This window comes from Rhynchophorus ferrugineus, unplaced genomic scaffold, assembly GCF_030347505.1.
Source record: "Rhynchophorus ferrugineus isolate W39M unplaced genomic scaffold, kcgeb_rfMv2 rfM4, whole genome shotgun sequence".
Classification (NCBI taxonomy): Eukaryota; Metazoa; Arthropoda; class Insecta; order Coleoptera; family Curculionidae; genus Rhynchophorus; species Rhynchophorus ferrugineus.
The window spans coordinates 28298893-28323340 of NW_027472583.1; the positions used below are offsets into that span (position 1 = coordinate 28298893).

The 24448-nt window shown below is 30.8% G+C and overlaps 2 protein-coding genes and 1 long non-coding RNA gene across 8 annotated transcripts in view; 1 reads left to right on the forward strand and 2 right to left on the reverse strand.

Moving 5' to 3' along the window:
- The window catches only part of uex (metal transporter uex), a 29029-nt gene extending 28073 nt beyond the window's left edge, over window positions 1-956 (reverse strand). Inside the window, exon 1 of one of the 3 annotated variants that reach the window (XM_076401491.1) lies at window positions 375-956. In XM_076401491.1, coding sequence (XP_076257606.1) covers window positions 375-868 — 494 coding nt within the window. In that variant the 5' untranslated portion in view covers window positions 869-956. Of the gene's footprint in view, window positions 1-30; window positions 168-374 lie in introns of those variants that run through there. The other 2 variants (XM_076401493.1, XM_076401494.1) reach the window with 2 other exon arrangements.
- An 899-nt stretch (window positions 957-1855) lies between these two features.
- Window positions 1856-23801, forward strand: LOC143194790 (uncharacterized). Of its 4 annotated transcripts, XM_076401501.1 has the most exons (13): window positions 1882-2302; window positions 16951-17138; window positions 17197-17409; window positions 17464-17583; window positions 18519-18578; window positions 18927-19038; window positions 19095-19354; window positions 20700-20741; window positions 21655-21780; window positions 21837-21960; window positions 22015-22129; window positions 22187-22383; window positions 22895-23801. In XM_076401501.1, exons 2-13 carry the CDS (start codon window positions 16964-16966, stop codon window positions 23193-23195), a joined length of 1845 nt encoding a protein of 614 aa, XP_076257616.1. In that variant the 5' UTR covers window positions 1882-2302; window positions 16951-16963; the 3' UTR covers window positions 23196-23801. The 4 variants fall into 4 exon arrangements, with proteins under 4 accessions (XP_076257619.1, XP_076257616.1, XP_076257618.1 ...); XM_076401504.1 differs by lacking the exon at window positions 18519-18578 and having other exon boundaries at window positions 1856-2302; XM_076401503.1 differs by lacking the exon at window positions 20700-20741.
- Window positions 6475-7003, reverse strand: LOC143194801 (uncharacterized). The gene is made up of 2 exons (XR_013005384.1): window positions 6749-7003; window positions 6475-6671 (listed from the first exon to the last, which is right to left on the reverse strand). It is a non-coding gene; the product is annotated as an uncharacterized LOC143194801 (long non-coding RNA).
- Window positions 23802-24448: the final 647 nt, after the last annotated feature.

The following is a 24448-nucleotide window of genomic DNA, read 5'->3' on the forward strand; positions in this document are numbered from 1 at the left end:
TATTTCCATAATTATATTTTGCCAACCTACGATCTTGGGCGGCTTCAAGCGCGAGTTCGATTTCAAGGAGCAGAGAATCCAGATTGAACCAGATCAAGTAAGAATGAACGGGGAGCTAGTTACATATGACGATACCGCTAAACGGCGAGAACGCGTACAAGAATACTGAATGACTGAGTTTTTATTTTGCTGTATAACAATTCGGGACATTATGACGATTATTAAACAAACGAAAAAACGGTGTTGTTGTTGATGATATAAGACTTCGTGACAGAATTATATATTTGCATTACTTATACGACCGATGAACAATGAGCGTTTGAGTATAAACGGTACCGATAATAGACATAACCTGCTAACATTACAGCACTTACTTTTGGGGAGTATTATCTAAATCACCTAATTCTACATTGATGTCTGGTCCTTGATGGAACCACTCGTTAAGATCACTAACGAGGAGGTTGGGGTTAATGAGACCTCCGGGCTGATCCCTGAGGCGATGAGGTAAACAAAAGTATATCTTGCCCTTTACTGTATGTGCCACGGTCAAATTAAACAGTCCCCATTTCTGATCCGTCTGTATCTCACTGGCATTATACTTGAAATCGGCATCCTTGCACGGTGCGTTCCGCTGAGCCATCGTTCTAGTTAATTTCACCCTCATCTTGGGGTAAATATTACGACCTCGCACCTCCAACACCATTCTGGTGTGAGGTAAATCGTCCACGGTCACATTCGAGCTTTCTTTAGCTTCTAGGTAATAAAATTCGGGATCATTTCTGTCTTCGGATGTCGCCACACGGGCGACGACTAAAAATATCAAGAAGCCGAATACATTTTTCAGGCAGCGAGACGACGCTCTCGCCATGTTATTCGAAACTGAACTGAAAATTGAAAACAAAGTCGTTGCGCTTATAAACGCATAACCTATCTTGATAAACGTCAAGCTGACGCACGTTAATCAATTGTTTTGCTGCAGTCGTCATCAGCAACCAGGCGTTCACGTAATATCGGGAGTTGCCTACTTCAGTTAAGTACTCTTCCTTGAGAAATTATTTAGATCCACTTCAAATAGTAGTAGATAAAAGATAAACTCATTATATTACATTGGTTCAATCGCTTTTTAACATGGGTATCAATATATAATTAAATAATAACTTATAAGTGTCAAATAATAGAAAGCAACTAAAAATACAATATTTTTAATTAGATACTGCGCACTAATAATTTTATTCTGTTGAATCATAAAATACAAAATGAGCGAGTATAATATTTGTACTATTATTGCAAATATGCATAAAAATTTCTTCAATATTTTAATATTATGCAACCAGTAATACAAAGGTGATATTTTAAAATTTAAAACGTTTTATTTGATCATAAAATAATTAATAAGCGTGTAGCATAACGCAATAAAACAGTGTAGTGTTATGTAGATAATTTATTTATATATATTACATGATTGCTAATATCAACAATTAAATATTTAATATATACGAATGAAATGTAAAAAATAAAAATATATTCCGATCCATTAGTTTGTTATTCATCGATATGTACTTTAAGTTTTTTAATAATCTAAAAAATTAGCAATATTTCTTAAAATGTATATCAGATGTCTAATATCAGTTTTTAAGATAAAGATTTTGCTCGTTAATAATTTTAGACGTTTCTCCATTTTGAGGAACTTAATGGTAATGAGATAACAAACAATTTTAAGAATTTTAATATTCTCCACACCTGTATGTATGTATCATTTTCTGTGTAATACATTTGTTACTAAATTATGACTCGAGTTGTGACTCAATCCTATCAATTTATGCAAGAATCTTCGTGTCACGCTCTACTCTACGCTAATGCATCTCCCAAATTTTTGTTGCTACATTACAGTCGATTATGTTAGACGATCGGTCAGATTTTTGTAAATATAATTATAGTAATATGAGAAAAGTCGAGACAAACATTGTATAAATAACAGAAGTTATTATCAAGTACTACTACCATCCAATAGCATGACGTCAGTGATAAATTTATGAAATGACTGCGATAGTGTAAAAGACAGAATAAGAATTTCTTGTGAGTTAGAGAGAGATTACAACATCGCGCACACACTGTTTTTGGTCCACAGTCAAACAGAATTCAGTATCGGACTGTCAGTGTAGCGGGAAGGTTCATTGTTCCTTACGTGAGCGTTATTGGAGGGTTGAAATTTTGTTCGCGTATTATTAGGGCGTACAGTGAATTGGAAACGGTTAGAACCAACAGTTTGCTTGTTTTGCTAAGCATTTTGCAGTGATAAACCGTAAGTATTCCCCCATTTTTTCGTAGAAAGTTCGGTTTTAGAATGTTTCCCCATTTCCTAACCTAAAATAAACCCCCCTATATCACAGTCCCGCCAAAGGCCGTTATTTGTCGCATTTAATCTACTGTAACGCGAATTAAAACTTTAAGCCGATTTATTTCTAAATCTGTAATTGTTTCCGCCGTTCAATATAGGGTGGGTGCCTATGTGCTCACCGTTCATGACCAATTTAAGATATAATTGATACATTTATTTATGTGTTCCTATGCCTGTTTTATCGTATCCGTTCCAATTTAGGACTTAGTCATTCGAAACGTCAACACCAATCACTTCCAATTCAGGAATAACTTCCATAACATCTATATTTTTCGGGTGGTCTGAAGTGATAAAAAAATTGATATCCTGAAATATTTAGTTTTTTTTTAATATCGAAATTCTCATCACATAATCCAAAGGTAATTATGAAGGTTCTCGACTGTGTCAAATTATATTTAATGTTTCTTAATATTTACAATGATTGTTAAACAATACCACGTATTTATGTTCTACGTCTTTCCTTACTTTTTACTTTTTCCTTACTTACTTAAAGCATTTGAAATATTGCTGTAATTGCAAGGTAAACATTCTATTTATATGAAATTATAGGTTTCCGTATATTTAACAGTTGTATGCATGCTTTATTTTTAATGTTTAAAACGAATCACTTTTTACATTTTTTTAGGTTAAATAAAATTATTTTAATTTTTGATCACTATTAGATTATTTCTAAGCTATAATTTAAAAGTTATTATGAATATTATGGACTGGTAATGGGTATTTAATGGTGGTTAATATTTACTTGTAATTAATCTTGTAAATGAAATTTCTTTTAGAATTATAAGTTCCATTATAAATACTGGGTAATTCATATCAGAAGTTGTTGCTAGGGTCCCATATAAATATTTTTTATAATGGGTTTTATATAATGGTATCATAATTTGATTATTCTTGTGCATTCCTTTCAGCAAGTAATACGCTTTAGATTATATATGCTCGATACTATACAATATTTTTCAACTATGTTTAAAGTAGATATTTCACGTAAAGTCATAATCTATTGGAATCAAAATATTTCGGCTAACGTATCGATATATGTGGCCATAATAGATATATTTCAATTTTATAACTTATTATTAGTTTACTTTATATCTGATTTACTCTAGATGACTTTAATCAGTGTGTGTTTAAAATTCTATTAATTAAACTTATTAATATTTTTTCTTAAATTTCTTGTTATAATTGCATAGTACATATTAGATAACAGTTATCATAAATTGTGGTTTGACTGACTCTCACTGTTATTTATAACATGTTTATGTCGGAGAATTCTTTTTTGATAATTTTTAACTGAAGAGGATGTCACCAGCTTTGAGCGTTTCTGTTTTTATTCTTATATTTTGATTTTCAACATTTTTATTAAATTACATACCAAAAATATATGAATAATATGAAAGGGTTACCGACATGTTTATTTCAATATTAATATTTATTACTAATATAAGACCTTAACTGATATAGTTTAGTTTTTTGAAACAACCTTTAATATTTAAAGAATGATTCACTGTAATTCAATGGTAAATTTACAGATGGATATTAAATAATAGCTATTTACAAATTTTGTTATCATATACGGTTTTTAGCTTCGCGAGTAATGAATATCGACCTGCTTTTCTTTATAATGATTTTGTACATTTCGTACATTTCTTTTTGCGTAATTTTTGTATCGAATAAATGAAAAATGCGAGTGGGCTCCGAGTGAATAATAATTCGTCCCATGTGTGTAAAAGCTTGATTAGAACGCGTGTCCGTAGGATGGTAAAAGTCGTGTCGACCATATCGCGAATAAAATATTAAATAGACAACATATTTATCGATCTTCGTTCCTGACCTGGATTCTTTTCACTATATTTTATTTTATTCTGTATCAACCGGCGACGTTTCCACCAGATAATCGATTAAACCTAAACTCGACAGAAAGAAACCTTTTATGAAATTAGATCATTCGTATTCATAACCTCATTAAAAACTTTTTTGAAACTGTCGATTCGGTATATTCCGCATAATTACATTTATGTGAAATTCGATAGTTGCCCTTACTAATATAACTTATATGTGTGATATATTTTTTAAAATATTACAATGGATTTTTTTTTATTTATTGAAACTGAACGTTTAACAGTTATATTAATAACCTATGCTATTGCATCAACTATATCCCGGATAAATATTTCAATAAGCTTTTACTATGAGCCAATTAAATTAAATGCCAATACTCTCTCAACAATATAAGTAACATTCTATGTTTTCACTTTATATAAATTACTCCTTATAATTCATTTTCTTGTTAAGGTAGTAATTTCTTATAAAACTATCAAACTTATTTTATATTGCTTTTTCCATAACCGTAGAGTATAATTCTACTCAAGGTCAACATGTACATCTACTTGTTCACAAAACATCGATGCAGATTTTTTTATATAATAGTAACGTCATAATTCACACTCATTTAACCCGTCTCTGGATGCTGTTTTGATTTATCTTAATGTAGTTCAAGGTCATTCCTAACATATTTGTTTTTCATATTATTTGAAGCTCATTTTTACGTAGATTTAAATTGTATATGTATACCTTGTTCATGGATATATCAGTTAAGTTTTCGGTAATTTTTATCGTATTTTAAAATATCATTGTTACGGTCTTATGTATTTATTCACTTATATATGTTCAATAGGTTCGGTATTTGTTTTGTCGATATAACTTGATGGAAAGTATTTGCTTCTGTAAACTCTGACTTTTTCACAATGGTTTTCATCTGATGGTCAAACAGATTATCGGAGTTTTATTGATTTACTAGTTTCACTACAAACATTTTATTGGGATGCTAACATTTTCTTTTGATAAGAAATTAATTTCTGACATGAATGAAGAGCTTGTTTCGGTAGCGAATAGTGAATAGTTAACGCCACTTAACGTCTTGTTTTAATTCAGAATCTTGATGGCAGACTCAAGTTTCATTAATAGCGATCAAATGACAAGAACATAAAACCCTTGTTATTGTTATAATGCTGTTATTAATGTATGCGTCACCTTTCTATATCTTTAGTAATTTATATTAACCGGGAAACCTATTAGTATGAAATATTTTATGGTGTAATTTTAATGGTGCTAACTTTTTAATTTTACTCTTTACGAATACAAGATCCTCCAATCAATCGCTCGACTGTTACGGCACTAGCTACCAATTGCACTGTGTTAGAGAAAACTCAGCCATGTGTTTTTAAGACTGAAATGAAGAATGAGATGTCTAAAAAATACATATCGAGAAGGGTTTAGTCATAGAGTAATAGAGATGCAACTCAATAGGGGACTCTGGCGCAAAGTCTTGCTTTGCCCAACATCCAGAGTGCGCCATAATGGGCCATTCAAATAATTTGATTGAATTATAGGCACCTGTAAGAAAAATATTTTACTGTGAAGACATTTGATTGGCTCATTAGTAATGTTTGGCACGTGACAGCCTTGACGTCATGTTTAATTGACCAATGAAATTTAAATAAATTTTTTTTTCTAAAATAAATTTATTAAATATAAATAAATATAATCTATAACAATAAATATAAATATATAATGTACATTCATCTACAAAATATAAATATTATATACATATATATAAAATTGGTTGGTGCATTGCAAATTAAAATTATCTCCTCCATCTGTTTTCTTTTTCATATTTGTCTTTTTGTTTTCTTATACTGAAAGCAAACATTGATTCTTTCCCTCTTAATATTCTGTTCACCTGTTATACTCAAACGTATATAACACACCTTGTTAATACTTTTAATATTTTATCCAAAAGATCATTATGGAATGTACAATTGAAGGATTTTAAATTTACTTTTTTTAAAAAACATTTGACAGAAATTTTGTAATATTATCGAGGTGGCAAAATCGCTGAATAAAATAAGACACAGCTCAAAGACCTAGTATAATAAAACAATTTTGTTGGAGTCTGAGGCACGAGATATTATCTTGCCTCTATAGAATCAGTCTCAATTTGTGGGTCTACTGATTTATTCATAATTGTATGCCACACCTAATTTCTTTTTTCATAAGTTTCACTAAATAACCTGAGATGTACACTACGGTACAACGTAAAACTTTGTTTGCTCTTATAGGAACATCTGGACTGAAGTTATAGTAATTAATAAGCAGAAAGGGGGATACTGGCTGAATGAATACAAACTTTACCATTACCTTCTGGAGTTTGTTCAAATGTCAATGATACTTGCTTTGAACACCTTGATAGTGGGCCTGGAACGATGGATAGGCACTACAAATAAAGTAAGACAGTTTAGAAATTAATGGTAACAATTATGAATAGAAATGTGACTGACTCCTTCAATTTACCTTCTATATCTTTTTGATTTTGATTCACTTCCATTTGTACATATTCTGGGCTCGTGGTATTATTTTCGCCATCACTAAATTGTGCATAAGTACTTAAAGGAAAATTTAAATGTATGATAAAAATGTCTGGCATGGTAACGATCATAAATCTGTTTCTTAAAGATCGCCGGGTACTTTTTTAACGGAAAACCATGATGCATTTCCTCACTATCTGTGCGTCCGGGCACACAGCACTTTCTAGAACGAGAATGCATTTCAACTACCGATTTGTACAGACTATAATAACTAATAAAATAAAATAATAATTATTTTATATAATAATTATGTAATAATATATTCTTTATAAAAATCTAACTACACTGTTTTCTATATAGGGCACATCGAAAATGGCGTGCAAAATAAACAAACCGTAGAACGAAATGAACCGATCAGATCCCATCGCGGATCTTAGCATAGCGAATAAAACAAGTAATATGTTAAAGGTAGCGAAATCTACATGTTGGACGTCGCGAAACATTTCGCCAAAATTTTCTGTGAAGTTAAATCTCTATTTCTCTATGGGTTTAGTCTGTTTTCTAATAGATAAGGACCCTCACTGTCGTTCAGTATCGCCTGTCAACAAATCTCTTTCCTTTTAAATTAAATAATAATTCAAATCAAATTAATAATTTTTGTATTTTAAACCTGTTCACGTACCATAACCTATATACATAAATAATCCATATCTATTATTTTAGTTCTAAATGTATCCTTATTCTATAGTATATTAAAAATATATTTAACTTTTTAAAAACTTGAAACAATGAATTCAATTTAACCTAATTATTGGGAATTATGTAATTTCGATACATTGCTAAATATTATTATAAATTGTTTTAGACACTACACTATTGAATAATTCGCAATATTTTTAAGCCTTTAAAACTTAATATTTTAATTGCATGTCCTTTTTGGAAGGAATTTTAAATGAAGTATGTTTTATGTTACATATTAATTAGGTTGTGGGCTTATTTTTATTTTTTTAAGTGCTAAATGAATAATTCATAATTGGTAACGAATTAATTAATTTTTGCTAAGTTAAAAAGTAAACTCTCTTGTTTTTTATCACCTCTTACAGATAGTTATGAAAGTCCAAAATGTGATTTTAGTGATATCGTGGTTAGTGTGTTCTCATTAATACATTTATACTTCCTTAAGTTATTTACTATAGCACCAGAACTGGATATTGTATAAAACATGTGTTAGTTGATATTACTTTAAATATTTGCTTTAAAGTCAGATTTTTAATTGACCGAAGAAGCATTAACTTCCAAATCCAGACTTTTACTGTGTGTATATATTTTTCTAAATTCAGTTTGTTTTGCACGAATTCTGATGCAGTTGGAAATCGTAGTAACATTAAGTGGGAGGTATTGGTAGCTGCCTGTCGAGAGAGGATAAGTAATTGTATAAACAGACTCTTTAGAATAATAAAGATACCTTGTAATAACTCTATACAGAATCGACGGTCGATGAATTTTAACGGCCAGCTAGAAAATCACATGTTTAATGTAAACATCCACGCCTTTAAAACAATACACAATTTATATTAAACAGGTTTTTTCGGTCACTATTTATTGATTGTTTGATGCTACTCATGTTATTAAAATAATTTAAAAAAAAGTGAATTAAAATTAAGAACCCTGAATTAGTTCTGATTTTGTTAAAAATTTACAGCTTTGTTATTGTAAACATTTCGGGTTTGTGAATTATAATGATTCCAGTCACTGTCCAAAGGCTATGAAATTCATTAATTCAAAAGGTTTCGTTAAATATAAATATTATTAGTTTTATGCATTTTGTTATTAGGGTAGGTTTTTATGTAGCTTTCCTTTAATTATTAAATAATGTGTTGAATATCAGATATGATATGATGTTACTCTTGAATTATCTTTTTTTATCGATATTTTCTATAATACAAAAGTCTATAGTGTCGGGGTTTCATAATATTCATAATATATAAATGCTGTGATGGTCACCACAGTTATTATAGTATATCTTATTAATTATTAGTGCTACTGATCAGTACAGAGAATGATCAAGTAATACAAAAAAATATGTTGTGTGTTAATAAAATGTCTCATTATTTAGGTTAAATACTTATATTTTTGTAATTTATTGTGTCGAAGTACTCAATCGGGTATTGTTTCATTGAGATCAAGGTTTTTTTTTATCGCAGTCTTTCAAACAATAACATTTATGAGGAATATATATAACAAACAATAAAGAGATGTTTATTTTTCTTTTATTTGTAATCTGTCAACACTGTAAACCTACTTTATTACTAACTGAATAATATATATGCATTATACTATAAAAATAAAGTCATTTATCTAAAAATAGATCGCCCTATTAGCAATCTGGTATGTTTTTGCAAATATCGCTGATACGTTTTTATTTAATGTCGATAATCCTAATTATATATTAGGCATTTAGCTAAAATTAGCTTAGATAATTAGACTTCTATTGAAAATTTTTATATGTGGTTCCAAAGCATAATTCGTCTTATTTAATTAAACTCTTTTTTTTTCAAAAATACTTTAAACTAAGGGTTCACAAATAAATTATATAAATTTTGATGAAATTGGCTTTATTGTAAAGTTAAGATTTTACCCTTTCTATAATTGAATATGTCTGTCGCGGCATATATAGGTATATATAGACTGGCAACGTTACATATCTTCACAGATAATAGTTTGACAGGCAGCATTGCGCTATTTCGGAAGTCAATTCACAGATCCTGTAGAAAATTGTTTGAGGTATTTTGTATTATTTAAAATGACTTATTATAACTAATTATTGTTAGGTACCAGGTATCACAGATATATAGAGATAGACATAGAGAAATATATAGAGAACACTTCCGAATACAGCAGTTTTGATTATTGACATAGTCATTCAACCAAAAATAAGCTGTGTAAACAACATTTTTGTATTCGAATCAACCGCAATATCGTTTCAGATTAAAAAATCTGATACATTAGCCCTATCAAGAGGTCATCGGATGTTAAATACTATCTAACTTGACTTTAATATGAGCCATTGTGGTGACATAATGTACAAATGAACAACTCTGTCAGCGGACACGACTATAAGTTATAACAGAACGTCAGACCTGTAATCAGGACATCAAATTAATTCAAACACCTAAGGTATTAAAATGGGTCGGGAATATGCTTGTGAATTTAGTATATTGGAAGGATTGTGTTGCAGTAATTTATTATCAGTTGATTTTGTATATTCTTGTGATTATCTACTTGACCAGTGTTAATATCTCTTTAAGACATACGAATTAATAAATAAATAGATTTTATGTTTATTATATGTTGTTCATATAAGCTGAGGTATATAATTTTTGTGTTAAAAGAAAAAAAAATGATATTTTTGATGTCCGAAATTTTATTGCCCAACTTTATTCATAAAAATCATGCATCATAGTATAATGATAAAGTATCAGACTAATGAGGTGACAAACAATATATATTGAAGGTTTGAATAAAATTTAAATTAGAAAAACACTATTTCCTATAATCTAATATACTTAGTAGTCTTTACTAATTAATTTATTAATATTGCAGCTAGGAAGACGAGTGCGAGATAAATACACCAGTTCCCCAATTAATATTAAATTAAAGTATTTAAACTAAGTTAAGAGTAACACTTGTAATAAACTATGTAAGTTCGTGTGGTTTGGTTTGCTTCAAACTTCTGATTTCCTGCGCCATGTCCAGTAGCTGTATTGCTTCCACGTTGTTGTGATATAGTAATATATAGTAATCTTATTTCATGTTTTAAGGCTAAATATTGGATAACGTCCTAGATGCATTTGACCTCGAGATAATCGAACATTTTTTCGTGAATTATGTTGCGATAAGCATTGATAATGAATCAACAATATTTCTTTCGGCAGCGTTAGACTTATAAAAGTGGATACTTATTGTATTACATCTATCATCTTCGCATCCTTACGTTTTTCAAAATTTCGTCCTACATATGTTATTTAAGTAGGCTTTTTGAGGGATTTATTTATATATTTCTAAATGTTTTGTAAATATTAATTAGAATAAAAAATGATTTAAAATATACGTGTGTAAATTGTTGACCTGATTAAATTGAAACTTAGATTGGTTGACCGTGTACGCCATTGCGGGTTCCTATCATTTAATTTATATAAATGACATTTTGGGCATACAAATAAAAACAATTGAAAAGTTTATTTGTTTAGTATATAAACATCTTGTTTGTTTGTCGTCCGTGTGTTTCTAAATCGTTGATACCATTGTGATTAATCTTTTGTGGGTTTTTCTGTGGATACACACGAAGGCCAAAATATCTATATAAAGGAAAATTATTTTATGTATTAAATTATTTTAAAATAGCGCACCATCTAATGTCAATAGTAGATACACTTTGCAGAATAGAGACAATATATCCATATAATAGAACCATTTTCCAATAATATTTCAAAATACTTGTGTTATGTAGCGACACGTACAGAAATCGAACTTTCTTATAGAAGTACAAAAATATACATCCGCCAAATATTTTACAGAACAAGCGCTGAAAATTGAAATGGAAAAAATGAATCGATGAATAATAAATTAATTAATTCACTAGGTTTTCTAAAATATTACACAAAACTAGGAACATCATCAGCAGTCGATATTAGTGCTACATATTAGTCGATATAGTTAACTGCGTAATATTGATACATATACCAGGTGTAGCTAGTAGCTTATTCAAATAGCATTATTGAATGAATCACACTATTTGTTGTAATAGATTAACAATGTTTTATTATTATAACCCAATAAAACCATTAATTTAATGTTGTTTTCACTATTTACAGTTATCGATAGTTGTTACGTAATTCGATAATTATACACCTTACTGATACAGGTCAATATATTTGACATAGTAAACGGTATATTATTTTTTGCTACAAATATTATTTTATGTTCCTTATTGAATGAGATAAGTTTTTTCATTATATAATAAGTGACTGTGTTCTATTTTAGTTTCCCGCTTATAGTCATCAATTAACATTAATTTAATTTCAATCTATACATATGAGATACGTTTTAACACAATTTTATAGATGGTTTTTTATTATGTGGTAAAAGAATAATATTCCGGTTTAAAAGCTTTGTTCTTTCATCAACTAGCCAACTGTGGGTAATTAAAAGGAAATCGTTAGATTTTATTGGAAGCGTTAAAATAATTGAAAATGCCACTCATTTTAACTTCTGTTGAATCTAACCTCAGCCTGCAAGAGTTTTAGATTTACTTCTAAAATTAATGTTAGGTGTATGACTTAATTTCTGTACATTTTGTGAAAATAGTTATTTTTATATTAAAAATAAACAATAATAATTTACTTAATTGGATAAATATTGTCTATAAACTTGGGCCGCATATTCGGTCCAAGTTTATAAAAGATTCGGCGCATTAATGCAAAAACGCTAAAAGTAAGCGAATTTCTTTGGATTTATCTGTCAATTGTAAAGGCTATTTGGACTTATGGGGTTGCACTAAAACATCAAACCGACTAGCAATACATGCTTCAATTAATCATCAATACTGATACACACTAATGCCCAAGACTGAACTGTGATACACATCTGATCATTGTCTAGGATGATGATTTAAGAACATAACCGAAATTTTATATCAGGCCTATAAAATAATTTAAAAGGATTTACAACAGGTGATGTTACATTTGTAACCAACTTCATATTGAAGCCTTACTCAATTTTCGCGCCGACTTCAATTTTCACTATATCATTTCATCGTGTGAACAAACACTTTTTCAGTGTGTTGAGGATGTCTGAATTTGAACCGATTATATTGCTTTTGCATAAAGTTTTACTTCATTTTGAAGAAAAAGGAGGCTAGAAGTCACTGAATGCTGTGTGAAGCTTAGAGCAACCATGCTTCATCGATTTCAATGTGTGAATACTGGTTTCTACGTATTAAAAGTGGTGATTTTGACACCGAAAACAAAGAGCCTTTTTGATAGCCAAATAAATTTGGAAATTAGGATCTAATGGCACTACTCGAGGAAACATCAGTGGGGATCTTAAGATTAAGTCTATGAAGTAAATAATTAAAATAGTTGATACCAAGTTCAATCAATATAATATCAAACAGATACATATCTTATAACATTAATTGTTAAACAACTTAATATTTATCAATGCTTTAAAATGTTTACAAATTTACATTAACACACATTAAGTGTTCCATCAATGCAAATTATGTAGTTAGCTTCATTTTAACTGCTGCATTACTTCATTTATGTATTAATATAGTTTTTTTTTATCTTTTATGCATATTTATCACCTAAAATATATATTGCAAAGACGATAAATATACCAAGCTGATTAAAATAATATTTTTTTACCTAAATCTTCAAATAAAATTGCATCGATCTTTGCCTATTTATTTCAGTATTTGATTTCACACTTGCAGATAGCTTGTGGCTTTGTTTATCTACTACTTTCGATTTTGTCTTATGTCCCACTCGGGAACTACATGAAGATATTTTATGATTGTTAATATACTTGCAACATTCATTTTAACTCTTGATGCACAAATTAACGTATTTATTACCTTAAATATTCGGTTAGTGCTTTATTAAGAAATGCGTGTAATGTTTTTAGAACTCACTATCAGTTGTCAAATTAAATTAATAGCTGGTTTGGAAATTTTAATATCTTGTAAACAAAAAGGACAGACGATTCTTGTTATTCTCGAATTTTGTTAATCTATATTGGGATGAAATTTTCTTTTCTCTTTTCTTATTATTTACAACTGTATTGTTCTCTCTAGAAAAAATGTATAACATGACATTACGTGATCATACTATTCTTTATCGCTTTTTATCCAAACTTGCAATAACTCTTTAGTAATTCCATCAATACGGGAATAACACTGCTGAAAATTAAATAACTTCGTTTAATAATATTTTAACAAGCTCACTTTCCGTTTTAATATCGTTACAGTGCTGTCAGATTTTGTTTTTAAAAATTAGGTCCGTATTTGATTTACTTAAAACAAAAACAAGGAATAATCTACCGTATAAGTGTTGTAACCAGCAGCGCGTCGGTCAGAGGCAGAATTTTTAAGCCGATTAATATATAGATAAAATACATTGTACCGATTTTTCACAATAAAACTTTTAAGTAAAAAAAAAGCTTTTAAAATTAATTTGTAGGCGTAATAATTAAATTTCAGTTGGGAATTTTAAAGACACCGTAAAGTGTATGCAAACGGTTAAAAATGCTTAATAATTAAAAGTATTTTTAATTTAATTTTTATATATAATATAAAATATTTTCAAAGTATTTCCTCGTTGAATGTTTCTAACGTGTTAGTGTGTATAACCGCACGTTGCGATAAAATATTGTTGCTAAACTTGTGGTTGTGTTGAAAATAAGTCATCCAGTCCGTACACGAGAAGAGGGATTATTGCATCAGTGATTTAGCCGCAAACCCGATATTTTCGTCGCCTTTTTAGCACTCCAAAGAATCTCGACGCTCCGCTAAAAATAGCGGTCGCCGCCGCTGCTGCCGTTGCATATATCGTCTTGAAAGTTCTTAGACGGCAACAGATCGGGTCATGCAGTCGGCCGCGCGTCCCCGTTAGGAACTGAATAAAGACAGATCTAATGGTAGGATAAGAGGAAGTGTTTTATGCTATTTTTAAAAATGATATTGTACCGTAAACAAAAGTCCGCGGTACCGCCGCCGCGACCCTGATCAAAACACTTGCTCGGTTGTTTTTGTTATTGACCAAGAAATGATATTAACGAGGGCGCCTACTTGGTTTTAAAATGTCACGCGTTTGAAATGGTATTAATCGCCAATAGTAATAATATAAACGAAAGTTATTTTAAACATATTTGTATTGCTACAGTTTGCAGTGTTGACAAGGGGCGAATACAATATAGAAAGTGTTTGGCTATATTTAAACCCAGGACGTAAAATAAACTTTATATATAAATAAAACAATTTAACATCTTAAATAAATAAAAACATATATCAAAATAAATGATATAACAGCTATTTACACAATAAATAAAAAAATAAATAAAGCATATTCTAAGCCTGCGAGATCTTGATGTCGAGATGGTTGGGTGACAGTTCTGAAAACAAAATGACAACGAACCTGGACAACTAATTTTTACTGTGTTACCACCTTATTTCGACGTCTACTGCGTTTTGCATGCTGAATGGACTCCTTATAACACTTTTCAAGCCATTTCTTCGCTTGAATAATATTTTTCCCATCAAAGAGCAGTGTAAAATTAAAACACAAAATTGTTTTTGGTCCATTATTTTGAAAATAACAAAAGTCTAACAAAAAACTCTTAGCACAAGAACTCAAAGTTATGAGTAGGATACCATGAAATTTTAACAGCTTTCTTTTGAAGGTTAGTACTAACTGAAAAAGCGGTGCAATAAAACTAGCGCCATCTTTGTATTAGCCCCGTGTTTTTATAACCCCTATGTTATAAAGTCGCGACTAAATTATGGACTTCGAGCCTCTAGTGGACTCTGAGGGGAAGTTTGTCAAATATATTTTAATTAAAATAAATTATTTATAAAAATATATGTGTAATAATATAATAATATAATGTAAATTAATTTAAATATGTAGTATAATATGTTTTGTTATTAATAACCATTTCTGGGCTAGATCAGGATCCTTTAGAAAATAATACACGCCATTTTTATCTTTACGGAACTCAACACTTTTGTTTCATTTTTAAACAAATCACTTTTACTGTACATGCTATAAAAATGGCGTTGTAAAAACAAATTCTATTAAAATAATACACAAAACTAGAAAACAATTAACCAAATATATCCTAAAGGATTTGAAACCAAAGCCTAAAAAAACCAAAAGCAATAAATCTGTCAACTTTTTAAAGCGCAAAAGGTCTCCCATGTTTTGTTGATAAGGTAAATGCATTAGACAGAATTCAGTGATTAATTTTATGAAGAATGGTGTATACATATAGTAAAAGAAGAAATAAAATATACAGTGATACCAAGATGACTTGACAAGTAAACGAAGGAAACAGAGTAATTGAAGGAAACAATAACTAAACGAAAAAAAGTAAATATGCTCTCGAATGAAAGTAAAATACGTTTCTCAGATATATAATTGTTAATTAGGTGGATTAGGCCTCCAGGGGGATACCACTACATAAAAAAACGCGCCTAGAAACTCTACCTCATGGATGGTGTGGAAAAGAGTTAAATGTAAATAAAACAAATATAACCTAGAAACTATTATAGCTGTGTCTTAATAGTAGTTTTAAGTCCTTCGATAATATATGCATTAGATTTACTAAAATGTTAAAATAAATTATATTTCATAATATTTTTGTTCAATTATTTTATATAGATTAGAATTTTTTTGCATGTCAAAGCCAAACTGAACTAAAACTCAGAGTTAATTCGCCAACATTGCAACATTTCGACGTCACAAATATCCATGATGCATTACTAAAAAAACTTTGAATAGACTATAGTAATACATGATTTTAAAAATCTTGATGCCCAATAGAGGAATTTAAAAAAATTTAAACAATGATGACGTATAAAAAACTATACTATTTACTTCCTCTTTTATTCATTATTTAATAATTTCTGAGAGCCAATGTAATAAAAAATTCAATTAATATGTGTTATCTTTTTTCATATAAAAATATTTGACTTTTGAAGCAATCCAAATTTTGGCATCGACTGGAACAAGGCATAGATAGAAGGCGCAATGTCTGGTAAATACAGTGAGTGAGGCAAAACATTCCATTGTATTGCCTTCAAAGTTTCCTTGATAATTTTTGCATATTGCTGACGTTTCAGCATATTGCTAAACTAGCTGATGGTAGATCTCTTCCAGCTTATTCTATCAGATACACAGAATTGGCTTTTTACCATGAATATTCAGTACTATACCTGAACTGATATGAAACCAATACTATTAAACACACTAAACTACAATAATATATTTCTTGGATTGTTAAACATCGCCTTAATAATAACTAGTTCCTGTGGCACCATTTTCTCGTATATATTTAATAATTCGTGAAAGCGACGAAGAAAGTTGTTCGTACGCATTTCCTAATTAAACGTTCCTCATTTAATTTCAGACCACCCATCAAGATGACGGAATCCTCCCTAGTCGAACAAGAACAGGTAGTTATGACTCCGAAGGGTAAAACCTCCAACTCCACCACAATCCTCATCGAGAGAAAAAAAGTGAATAAGACCAACGATCGTATGCACATAGCTGGTGGTGAACACACCGGCATTATCATAAATAAAGAAACCGCCACTGGTTAGTACAATTATTCACCTCGGCCCCTTATATCATCTTTCCTTATAATGCGTTGCAGAAAATGGCGATTATGCCCCAGCTCAACTGTCGCTGATGTTCAAGGTCTTTCTCATTAACGCCCAAACGAAAAAACACACACAAGAAGCTAGAACCTTGCGGTTTTGGTTTAGGATGCTACAAAATTGTCGCGATAGCTTAGGAGAGGAGAATCAAGCCGCCGTTGCTCAAGATTTCTTCAGAGAGTTGGTTAGTCCAAAAGAATTTCCTCGAGGTAAGTCGAACCTTTTCAAATCGTTTTTCTCTTCATATCTTTATTCATTATCAGACTATGTGGGATTCATCAAAAAGATCATGAAACTGATGCAACATAACTACTTGGAAATTAGCAAGTTGGAGGTAGAATTACGAATACTGGAAGAACCTGCAGAGGTTCCGACTAGGCCACGTAAGTACAGCGTTAACGAAACAAAATTGTTTTGAAGATTCATCTTACATATTTGCAATCGTATATCATGATTTCTTTATAAATACAAGCAAGATTCGAAACTGTAAAGGTCTAAATATTGCATTTTCTTGAATATTATTGTCGAAGATAAATTACTGTCAATTTACAAAATTTTAACACAAATACTTTCTTGCAAATTAAATATATATTATGGGGTACAAATAAGCTTTGATGATCTTTTATCTGAACATTATGTGGAATTGAATCGAATAAAAATACCGTTACTAAAACAAATTTAATTAAAATTTAAATAAACATTTAAAATTAAGTACCAATTTAAAATATGTATTTAAAATAATTGAAAGGTATTTTTAGTGTTTAAGAAATATCTCCAATTTCTTTAATATCGAAAAATATCAGGTAAACATTTTTTCAAAAAATATCGAGATCTATTTCATGGTAGATTTATTCGGACTAATTTTGGAAACACTATTTTTCTGCGTAATAGGTAATAGATATGGTAAACAATCGTTTTATCTTTGCATATCGTATATCAGATCCGCACTGGATGGTGACTATTTCTTTAACAATTTTGGAGATTTGGACACTCATTCCATTGCGCTAGATGTTATTTGATTGGATTAATGTAGAGTTTCTAGAATGTAAGCCTGAGTTGCTTATGAGGCTTCAACATGAATATAATAGGTGGTCCGATATTCCTCAAAACTTATTTGTATCCTTTATGCATGTAATTATTGCAAACGACTGTGTAACGATAATTACTATATAAAATAACTAAAATAGTCTACTAAATATTTTAGGCGCCACATAATCATTAAATGTTAGACCTTTTAAGTACTTTAATAATTAATTGTTGTTTTTTCAACAATTTTTCAATCTCTTTTCTTTGCTTCTAACTTATCAAATGATTCTAGCAATGCCTGGGTACTGTCGTATAGACTTACGTAATTTTCAACCTCTTCACACCTCCACAGGTTTGGGACTGTTGCTGTTGTTTTGTCATGATACTAACCATATTCTACCATATTTTGTATGTATGATTAATACAAGTTTGTGTTTATGTCGACAAAGTATCATGCCATAATTTTTATATTTACACTTTTTGGTACCGGCATGGAACTGGTGTGACTAATATATTGCAATAAAAAATATCGTTTTTGTAATTTAAATTAATTTAAGTATTGTGCATTATAACAACAACAAATAAGGACATGTATTAATTAAATGTTATTATGCGTTTCCTGACTATAATATCATATTTCGTATTACATTTTATATACAGTTCTTAAATATTATTTTTCAAAAAATATTTTCATTTTTAGTATCCACCGAGGAAAATTCACTAGGAAATATACAGATACTGACGAGAGAGAAGGTCCTAGAAATAATTGAGTCGGCTTATCCTAATCCTGTGACTATTCAAGACATTGCCAGGTTCAATAACTGTACCTTTGTAAATCCCTTGATTCATCATCTTCGATAATTTTTAGAGAACACAATTGGGATGAGGAGGAAGTCGCCCATCATTTCTCGGAACTACAATCGAGACAGCTGGTTAAAGCTATGGATCACGGAGCTTTCACCCGTCAGCAAAGCCAGGACGTGCAGGTTACTATCGTCAAACAGATGCCGACAATGGCCAGTTCCAAACAACCCACGATCGCCATAATCACCGCTCAGTACTGCGAAAAATTAGCTGTGGATGCCATGATAGAAAATAGGGAAACGTTTGTCAGATACACTACAGTAGGTGAGTTCTACAAAGAAAAACACCGATCATCTTCATTCACTGAATTCAAACTTGGCCACTTACACTGTTTAAATATTTGGGGTTGCTGTGTTTTGAAAATCAAATTATAATAGGTTGTTCAATAAGGTTGGATAAATTACTTTATTTTGAGTATAGTGATCCTCCAATTTATGAGTGCCATCATACTGCTGTGCGAGAATACCAGAGGACGCTAAATTTAGCGGGAAGTTTAAAAAATTTGTATTTTAATTTAATGATTATAGTAATATTTTATGAACTGTGTAACTAGGACGTTTTCACAAATTTTAGCTTCCTATTGGTAGAAAATATCATAGTAATAAGCTGAATTTATTGTTTTGGCAATTTTGAGGTAATCCACGAATAAATTTGTTTAAAAAAGTGCAAAAAGATTTCTGAATTTGAGCCCGTAAGTGGAGAGCTTTCATTTTAATTCAAGATAATTGACTAACATACATTATGGTTGGCAGACATTAATCAGTCAGTAATCATACAAATGAGAGTCCAAAGAATTTTCGAAGACACAACCCGAGTAGAGCAGGCGGTATTTAAACCGAATCGCGGTTATGTAAATCTGTTTTTCACTGTATACCCACGTGTTCGACAACTCTGGACTCGGAACACGTTCCCCTTATTATTAAACTTCGTCAGTCGTGTTACAATGCCATCAGTGTGTTAATGCAGAATGATTTGTTGCTGATGGCTGCTAAATAATAACAAGTATTTTTGCTTCTCTTGGATGGTACATATTGTAGGTCCAACTTGCTTAACTTGCCAATCCTTCTGTATGGTTCCAATACTTAGACGTTGTCACACTTTGACATTCCTAAAAAGTCTTTCAAATGTGATGCTTAAGACAAATTCTCCAAGGATCTCCGCGATATGGTATTAGAAATGAAGTAAATCGTTTAAGATGGGACAATCAGTACACAAGGACAAAATTTAAAGAGGCAGGAAACGCATCTCCAAAATAGACATGGATCAATATCAGCTATCTGAAATAAAAAGAGAGTAGTATTGTAGCGAGATTTGGTAAAACATATTTAAAATCTTGCGGCACCAACAACAGCAGCGATGATGATGATGAGGAATTATACCCCTAACATACCATTTGCCTCTATTAATCATGAAATTTCACTTCTAATCTGTATCTACTGACAAATAGAGAGTGAACACAAACCTATTGAACAACCTAGTATTTACCAATTTTTATTTTCATCTATCTCTTATTTAATTGAGACAGTTGAATTCCGTGATGAATAGCTGTATTTATTAATTTAGGTTGATTTTTCTACGACATTATCCGATACTTATTGAATTACAATAGGTCCTTCCAGTCCGACCTCGAACTATGGTAAAGCTAGATTCGGTAAGCGAAAATAGTGCAAAATTCTTGACAAATTGGCACCACGGGGCTGTAAGCACAATCACCGCTATCACCATTGTCTTTTTATTTTTGTTTATTTTATTTTTGTTTTAATCACATTAGTACTTGGGCAAAAACACTTGTCTGCACAGACTATATTATGTACTTCTATTCTCGAGTCTGTGTGCGTTCTTCTCATGCTATTTTGGGACTATGTTAGGGGCAAAATGATAAAGAATGATAGCATGTCAAGGGTGTCATATGTGAGAGGCTAGAGAGCATGTTTAAAGAAATTACAGAAAATACATTTCAAAGTATACGCGGGCGGACAGAGTACAAAAACACAAAATTCATTTGTTTAAACTGGATGTATGTTTTCATGATTATTTGTTTTCATTTTATATCACATCGATATAGTTGTCCATTGGAAGTCATGGAATATTATTAATAATTAGATTTCATATTATTCTTTAAAATATTGTAATAGCCAGAATACTTTCTATCCTAGATTTGGAAAAGGTAGTTTTTTAATGAAAATTACTGCAATGAAACTACTAGAAAATAGATATTTGAAAAGATAGGGGATATGCTTGCATAGTTTTGATTTTATTATAATCAGCTAAGATAAAACCAAATGATTAGGCATGCTTAAGACAATAAGTTATTAGAAAAATTAGTTTCTTGAAAATAAATACACTAATATATATTTCTTATGTTTTTTTAACATTACAAATTTGCTTTTACTAATATATTATGATATAGGGTAAGTATGGTGGAAATTCGCTTACATACTTTGAATGGGTATATCAATATTCAAATGATTCTCATTAACTTTTTGTTGTTGTCTCTCGTTGGACGTATTCAGTGGATATTCATCTTGTACTAGAAGCAATTTTCAACCTATTTGATTTTACAGGTGAATCCAACGTGTACACCCTTGGCAATATTGGTGCGCATAGAGTCGTGTGTACCAAACTACCCACTGTGGGTCATACAAGAGAAGCTATGACCGCTGCTGGTAATACTACAACGAGATTATTAGGTACGAGTAGTTCAAATGTCCTAATGTTACATTATTTATTAGCTGTTTCTTTGTAGGTACTTTCCAAAAGGTAGATTATGTATTCTTGGTAGGCGTTGGTGGTGGAGTTCCTCATTATACAGATTACAATAAGCACGTTAGATTGGGCGATGTAGTTGTTTCAAGCCCTACCAGGAATAAGTATGATTGCATTGCTCTTTAGAATATGATTTTTAACTATTTTTGTTATTATAGAAGCATTTATTTGTATTGTGAAAATGCCCACATCAGCGACAAAGGATATCAATTCGAAATCAAGAATTACAGTCCTAATAATTACTGTTTACAAGACATTTCCAGTCAACTCAAAGTAAGTCAAATTACAATACAAGTTGATTAGTGGCTGTATTACATTGTCTTTATGCAGATGTCTGCTGACCAAGACGTCTCTGTAATACCTCCATGGATCAAATACCTCAGAGAGGGTTTGGACAAACTGTCCACACAAAGAGAACCAGATTTCCATGCTCCTAGTGCCGATACTGACAAATTGTATATGAGTATAGGCGATCGGGATCTCATTGAAGTTGCCCATCCTCTGCCTCAGGATGGTAGTGTTAAAAGGTATAGTTTTTTTTTGCAGTTATTTCATCAGAGATATATCATTTAATACTCTATTACTGTCTACCGCTATATAAAGGAAAACGGATGTCTGTAAAAAATCCGTAAAGTTTAAGAATACAAAGAGGTTGGCTACTCCAAAGAAAATAGCAAAGAAATCGACTAGGTTTGATTTTTTTCTTATATATGTTTTAATACAAGATCATTTAATGGACAGTGGTCTACCGATTACTTCAGCTATATACACTGCACATGCAAAAAGCTGTTTGTTTAACAGTATTTGTCCATCACTGGACTTAGTACATATTGCACGGAAAGTATTATTTGAAACAGATTTGTTTGTAGAAAAATATTGAAGAATAGGACTGTTTTAAAGCATAAAATATTTTTTCATTTAAAAACGCTATAGTAAACACACATACCCGATAATTTCTAGCTATGGGACACTAATGCTTTGTCACTGTATTATATATTTGTATCAGTTACTGTTTTCAAATGCTTAATCGTTTTTTAGGCAAGAAGGTTGTCCCAGAATCCACTTGGGAACAGTAGCAGCTGGGCGACAAATCGTAAAGGACGACAGATTGAGGCAGCAATTTGCGACACAAGTTGGTGCTCTAGCATTCGACTGCGAATTCGACTCCGTCATTGAATCCATCCTGGGCAATTGTAAAGACAGCTTTGTATGCATTCGAGGCATTTCGGATTATAAAGATGGAACCAGGCGTAAGGAATGGCAGCCATATGCTTCCTTAGCAGCTGCCAGTGTTATGAAGAGCATTATATGTGGCTTGGAAGCCCCCACTAACGTCTAATTTAATTGTAAGCTTATTAGTTTCTGATACAAAATCAAAATAGTAGGGAAGTTTTAATCGTGACTGATATACTGCCAATATGGCCATGGCCTAAAAACGGTCAATATTTCTTCATTTTATCCTACAGAACCTACATCGAGTTTTAAGATGTTCAAGAAAGTTTTTCATAACCTTCTTGAATAGATATTCTAAAATCATAGTCACTTAACATAAAACATTTCTGTCATTTTCTAACACAATAAAGAATATATATGACTTAACTGACCAATGTCTCTCTCAGAACTAGATAAGTATTTATCAAGTCGGTTAAATTATTTAAAATTTATACGAGTTACCAGTAGGTGGAATTAGACGAAAATTCAAGCCTATTTAGTATATGGTATTTTTAAGACTGTCATACTTTTTTAAACGAATATGTTTATTTTATAGGATTTTCAATATTTAGTGTGCAACACACGAGGCGCTATTTTGTTTTTTTATATCTTGCCAAAAACTGGTGATTTTTTATGCATTTATTAACATATCTAAATGTAGATAACTATTTATTTTCCAGTTTGTATATTTCAAGTATAGTAATATATTGAATTATTATGTTACTGGTTTAAATTATTGTATTTAAATTTATATCCTTTTTTGCTTTGTTAAAGCTGTTTCTTTGAAGAAAGGTGTTTAGCTATCGTTATTAATAGTTGTGCTTGAAAAACTAGAAGATAAGTTATGGTATATATTCTTATTCAACCTATATAATTGGCAAAATTGAATGTCTAATGTTATAAATTAGTATAATTTGTATTATTAACATCAGGTTCAGCAGTTGAAGGTATTATGGTTTTTAACCGACTTCAAAAAAGGAGGAGGTTCTATGTTCGACTGTATATGTTTTTTAAATTTATGTACGCCGATTTTTCCGTCAATTGTGTACCGATTCTTAAAATTCTTTTTTTATTCCAAAGAAGTGATCCCATAGGAGCCACAATGTTTTCACATATTCTTTTATCTAATAATAATCAGATTTTTCTGTATAATATTATTGCTGAACTGATGTGACGGAAAATCGGAAGTCGTTCAATGCAAAAGCCAATCATTTTGCATTGTTTGCTTTTTAGGCACTATCCATAGTATATAAGAAGTCGTAAATATGTTACAGGCAATTGTTCCCATGGTGTAAGCATGAGAGCGCTCAGCTCAAGGAGGTCGTGAGTCCGATTCCCGGCGAGCACAGTAACTTTTTGCTATTGTTCTAGTTTTTGTTA

Bases quoted from the DNA above. Each gene is read 5' to 3' on its own strand.
- LOC143194790 (XM_076401501.1), top strand. From the start codon at position 16,964: ATGACGGAATCCTCCCTAGTCGAACAAGAACAGGTAGTTATGACTCCG. The intron at 17,410-17,463 runs GTAAGTCGAACC...ATTCATTATCAG, and splicing joins TCCAAAAGAATTTCCTCGAG to ACTATGTGGGATTCATCAAA. The intron at 19,039-19,094 runs GTTCAATAACTG...GATAATTTTTAG, and splicing joins ACTATTCAAGACATTGCCAG to AGAACACAATTGGGATGAGG.